Source organism: Eurytemora carolleeae, unplaced genomic scaffold (genome assembly GCF_000591075.1).
Source record: "Eurytemora carolleeae unplaced genomic scaffold, Eaff_2.0 scaffold1086, whole genome shotgun sequence".
NCBI classification, from domain to species: Eukaryota; Metazoa; Arthropoda; class Copepoda; order Calanoida; family Temoridae; genus Eurytemora; species Eurytemora carolleeae.
In genome coordinates, this window is record NW_019396974.1 from 114,152 (window position 1) to 120,077 (window position 5,926).

A 5,926-nucleotide genomic window follows, 5' to 3' on the forward strand; every position below is an offset into this window, starting at 1 on the left:
TTTTACTGTCGTCTACGTTCATTAATGGTCTTCAACGATCGTTAAAAAATAAACTACCGACCTACCTTTGTCAACGATTCGACGAACTAAAACTAATAAACGATTTCTGGGAGGTTTTTTTTTAAATATTCCTTTTTTTTCGTTATTCATTTTTTCTACGTCGTTATCATGAATTTTTTTTCGTTAATTTATGATTTAGATAATAATTCAATATTCTAATCTGTTTAACAATTTTTAGAGCTAAGTGGTCGAAAACTTATGGTTAAGGCAACACATTATAGTATCGTTAATTGTGAACGTTTGCATGATTGAAATTTACTTATTAAAACGCTGGAAAAGCTCATTTCAGTATACATCTATTTTCTGAATTTAATCATAGTTTAAAAAAGATTATTGCAAACTAACAGTAAACTATGTCTTATAAAATAATCAAAAATAAAAATCATTATTGAATTTTGGTTTAGTTTTAACATTATTCTTGTTCAATTTTTGTTCAATTTTTGCTAAATTTTGGTTCAATATCAGTAACAAAAGAATTTGTGAATTTTTTAACCCTATTTGGCCTGGGGGGGGGGGGTTTAATGTGACCTATAGTTTTTTTGTGATAACTCAAAAAGTAATTGAGTTAGGAAGCTCAAATTTTATCGCTTTTCTAACTAACACATTCCCCTCACTTAAAGATAAAAGTTGGGCATTAATGCTTTCTGCTTGAGTCCCAGGCATACTGCCTAAATGCCTTATTTTCCCTATCAGAATAAATCTATATTTAGACCTACTACCCACCATTGGATTTCATCAATGAACGCTCTTTGGAAAGCATATAGCACAATTTTTGCAAAGAAATTTTGCACCTATTTTTGCACAGAGGCCTTAAAAAGAATTTTCACATTTTCAGTTTTTCTTGAATACATGTATAGGTTTTAATATTTTTCAAACGTTCTTGAACATTTGAATTTGCTGGGTCAAGGGCTTTTCAAAAATGTATGATTTGTTGCATGTTGCGCATTGTTTTTTGCACATTTTTTGCTGAATAACTAGATTTTGCTTTTAATATTTTGATTTTTGATATTTCGCCATTCTTTTTGCAGATTATTAAAGTAAAGCCAAAGGGTTTTCCAAATACCTATCAAATGTTATAGATTTCTAACACAATATAAAATAGAGTCAACAAACCAGTCAGTAAACCAGACGTCAGGCCAAATAGGGTTAAAAATAGTATTTAATATGAACCTTAAATGGTCGTACTACAGGTTTAAAGTAGGGTGTAAATTGATTCAAACTAGATTTTAAAATTTTTAGTTAAAAACAGTTCTTTAAAACATCTTTTTACAAAAAATGGTTTAATTTCTTTAATAATGTTTATATAATTCTTAAAATTTGAAGTACATGAGATAGAAAACTTTATTTACATTTTGTGCATTTTATTTATTCTGTTCACTTTATTTACAGAATTTGTTGTCTCTGCAAAATATATTTGGTCAGTGACAGGAACAATAGATTAATCTACTCCTGGAATTAATCGTTTTCTTCAAGAAGAAAAAAAATATTTTTTGAAAAATTCTACAAATGCTTATAAATAAGTTACTATTAAAAAGTCTGCGAAAGTGAAACGTTTAGGAACTTTCTCTTCGCAAAAGAAATCCACCATTTGCTTGGTTTACCATCCTAAACACACAAACATTTTAAAAATCATCGTGAAACGGACTGTTATTGACGTAATTTTAAGTTAACCTCCTCAAGCCTTTTACTAGTCCGTTTCACAGCACGAGGATTTAACGGTTCTATCAATATTCCAGAAAGCTGTGACTTTCGATTACAATTTGACCCATAAAACATATTTTGAAATTGTTTTTTGTCGGCATGTATATTTTAGATGAAAAAGTTTTGATAAATAAATCCGTAAGTTAAAAGACTGTTGAATAAAAGACCAAAACATGTTTGATTTCAAACAGAAGAAACCGAATGCTGTTCACTCGAGGTTAGTCCTGGGGGACAGCAGTAAGCTTTAAAGCTTTGTTTGACCATTAATGACAAAGATATTATTGTTGTTCTGTCTAAAAACTTATCATAATGAATATTAGTTTCTTTGTAAAAGTGACTTGCGGAAATATGCGGCAAAGTGGTTATTGCTAGAGTTTTACTCTTGGAACCCTTCCATTGGAACTCACTTCAAAATTACGTTAATTGCAGTCCCCAAAAGTGACTAAAAGAGTTGTTTTTAAAATATCATATTGTTTTAATAGCTCTGTGGTACGTTCTTATGTTTTTTTCTCATTTCAGTAACACCCCTTTTTGATACCCCTTTTCTAAAACATCCTTTTCGTATCCCTTATCAATTATCCCCTTTTCATAAACCCTGCCTTGAAAAGTCATTTTCAAACGCCCTTTAAACAGCTGAAATAAACAATACCTTGAAACAGCTGAAATAAACAATACCTTGAAACAGCTGAAATAAACAATACCTTTAAACAGCTGAAATAAACAATACCTTGAAACAATACTTTTCGATAACTCCTTTTTTCTCAACCTCCAGTTAAATTGTTCATTTTTCCAAACCAAACCTTTCAAACCACCCTTGTTCAGACCCCCTTTCCGTATTTAAACCTCGTCTACGAACAAACTGATAACTGAAGGATGAAGGATGGATGATGATTGGCAGTATTAAAAGTTTTCAAATTGGGACCTTCTTTTGATAAAAATTAAAACACGTGAAAATGTGAAATTCATCCCAGAATAAATTATTATAGTTGAATCTTGAAGATTTTAATAAAAAAACATCTTTTACAAATTACATGCTGCATGATTGGTGAGATCTATCTATCTATCTAACCATGGACTATATTCTACCTATTGGTATTGGGATGGGATGGGTATTGTTTTTTAGGTACATTTTAAACAGTCAAGGTTTTTGGCTTTATTCAAACAAAGCATTACCCAATTTACGATCTATGAATTTTCTTTAAACACATTGATTGATGTAATTTAATAAAAAAGCTTCAGACATTAACCAAATATTTTTTACCAACCAAAACGACTGATCAAAAAGATGTTACCAATCTTCTAAAATATCTTCAGTCAGAATTTTGCATATTTATAAAATCAAACTTATAGATCTTCCAATTTTTATTAGTTTGAACATTTCAGATTTTTGTAAAGCCTCTTAGAAATAAAAAAGTTTAACATTTAAAAAACGGAACTCAAATGATGCCCATCCCTACCTGCTCAATATGATGCCAATTCCAACCTGCTCAATATGATGCCCATACCTACCTGCTTAATATGATGCCCATTCCAACCTGCTTAATATGATGCCCATCCCTACCTCCTCAATATGATGCCCATTCCTACATACTCAATATGATACCCATCCCTACCTACTCAATAAAATGCCCATCCCTACCTGTTGAATATGATGCCCATCCCTACCTGTTGAATATGATGCCCATCCCTACCTCCTCAATATAATGCCAATTCCTACCTGCTCAATATAATGCCCATTCCTATCTGCTCAATATGATGCCCATCCATACCTGCTCAATATTATGCCCATCCCTACCTGCTCAATATGATGCCCATCCCTACCTGCTCAATATGAGGCCTATTCCTACCTGCTCAATATGATGCCATCCGTACCTGCTCAATATAAAGCCCATCCCTACCTGCTGAATATGATTCCCATCCCTACCAGCTGAATATGATGCCCATCCTTACCTCCTCAATATGATATCCATCCCTACCTCCTCAATATGATATCCATCCCTACCTGCTCAATGATGCCCATTCCTACCTGCTCAATGATGCCCATTTCTACCTGCTCAATATGATGCCCATCCCTTCCTGCTCAATATAATGCCCATCCCTACCTGCTCAATATGATGCCCATCCCTACCTGCTCAATATGATGCCCATCCCTACCTGCTCAATATGATGCCCATCCCTACCTGCTCAATATGATGCCCATTTCTACCTCCTCAATATGATGCCCATCCCTACCTGCTCAATATTATGCCCATCACTACCTGCTCAATATGATGCCCATCCCTACCTGCTCAATATGATGCCCATCCCTACCTCCTCAATATGATGCCCATCCCTACCTGATCAATATAATGCCCATCCCTACCTGCTAAATATGATGCCCATCCCTACCTGCTCAATATGATGCCCATTCCTACCTGCTCAATATAATGCCCATCTCTACCTGCTCAATATGATGCCCATCCCTACCTCCTCAATATGATGCCCATCCCTACCTGCTCAATATAATGCCCATCTCTACCTGCTCAATATGATGCCCATCCCTACCTCCTCAATATGATGCCCATCCCTACCTGCTCAATATGATGCCCATCCCTACCTGCTCAATATGATGCCCATCCCTACCTCCTCAGTATGATGCCCATCCCTACCTGCTCAATATTATACCCATCACTACCTGCTCAATATGATTCCCATCCCTACTTCCTCAATATGATGCCCATCCCTACCTGTGTAAGACCTGGAGACCAAACTCTCTCTACCAGTCTTGCTCCAGTCTCATGTCTCAGCTAAACAAATCATGTGGATTGATTGACTAGTTGATTGAGTGAGTGATGGCTTGAGTGATTGAATAGTTGATTGAGTTATTGAGTGATTTAATGGATGATTCATTATTTGGGTGATTTATTAAATAATTAATTGAGTATTTGATTGATTTATTGATTGGCTGTTTTATTGATTGTTTACTTGATAGATTGGTTAATTGATTGATTGGTTAATTGGATGATCAGTTGATTTATTAATTGATTGATTGGTTNCCCCCCCCCTTTTATCGCATGCTACATAATTATTGGGAAAAAAAACTTCAGGGAACAGACTAAATAAATTTGAGTTAGACGTTTATAGAGATCATTTTCAAATAAACCATGCTTATCTTTGATTCAGAATTGTCCATAATCTAAAATTTTTTGATTGGGATGAATGAATTGCTTTAAGAAACAAATATATAGTTTAATCGGTGGTAGGAAGTTCAGTTAACTAATTCAAATAGGTAGTTCAGTGACCTAACTCAAATAGGTAGTTCAGTGATCTAACTCAAATATGTAGTTCAGTGACCTAACTCAAATAGGTAGTTCACTGATCTAACTCAAATAGGTAGTTTAGTGACCTAACTCAAATAGGTAGTTCAGTGACCTAACTCAAATAGGTAGTTCAGTGGCCTAACTCAAATAGGTAGTTCAGTGGCCTAACTCAAATAGGTAGTTCAGTGACCTAACTCAAATAGGTAGTTCAGTGACCTAACTCAAATAGGTAGTTCAGAGACCTAACTCAAATAGGTAGTTTAGCCACCTAACTCAAATAGGTAGTTTAGTGACCGAACTCAAATATGTAGTTCAGTGATCTAACTCAAATGTGTCGGATAATTGTTAATAAATCAATGGAAAAGTTGTTTCTTCTTGCTCAATCTTAAAAGTGTCATTTTAAATATTCAAAAATTGATTAATGAGACTGATATAATCTAAAGAAAGCAGATTGAAACAAATTACTTTTTAAATTGTAGCTGAGCGCAAAGAAGATTAAGTAAAATAACAAATTCTTTAAAATACAGAGTTTCAACCAAAGTTCCGGTATTATTAAAAAATTTAACTAATTCTTTAATTTTCATTACAAATAGATTTAAAACTTAACCTGGATTAGATATTGCTTCAGTGCTTCTTCTTCATTTCTAAAAAATATTGGTTAAATTAATTTTTTTAACTCTTCAACAAAATTGAAAAAATTTTAGGTTTTTACAATTAATGAAAAAATAGTAAAAGATAATGGCGAATAGTCTGAGAAAAAATAACATCAACCTGGTCGAATAAATAGTTGAAAAAATAACATCAAACTGGTCGAATAAATAGTTGAAAAAATAACATCAAACTGGTCGAATAAATAGTTGAAAAAA

General features: G+C 33.4%; 1 protein-coding gene across 1 annotated transcript; it reads right to left on the bottom strand.

Annotated features, from left to right (window-relative positions):
* Nucleotides 1-1,387: 1,387 nt before the first annotated feature.
* Nucleotides 1,388-5,704, bottom strand: LOC111710685 (actin-related protein 2/3 complex subunit 3; the record flags this gene model as incomplete). Its single annotated transcript, XM_023484807.1, is given in 3 exon segments — nucleotides 1,388-1,665; nucleotides 4,488-4,547; nucleotides 5,668-5,704. Coding segments are annotated over 3 exon segments (175 nt in total), but the record flags the coding sequence as incomplete, so codon positions are not given.
* Nucleotides 5,705-5,926: the final 222 nt, after the last annotated feature.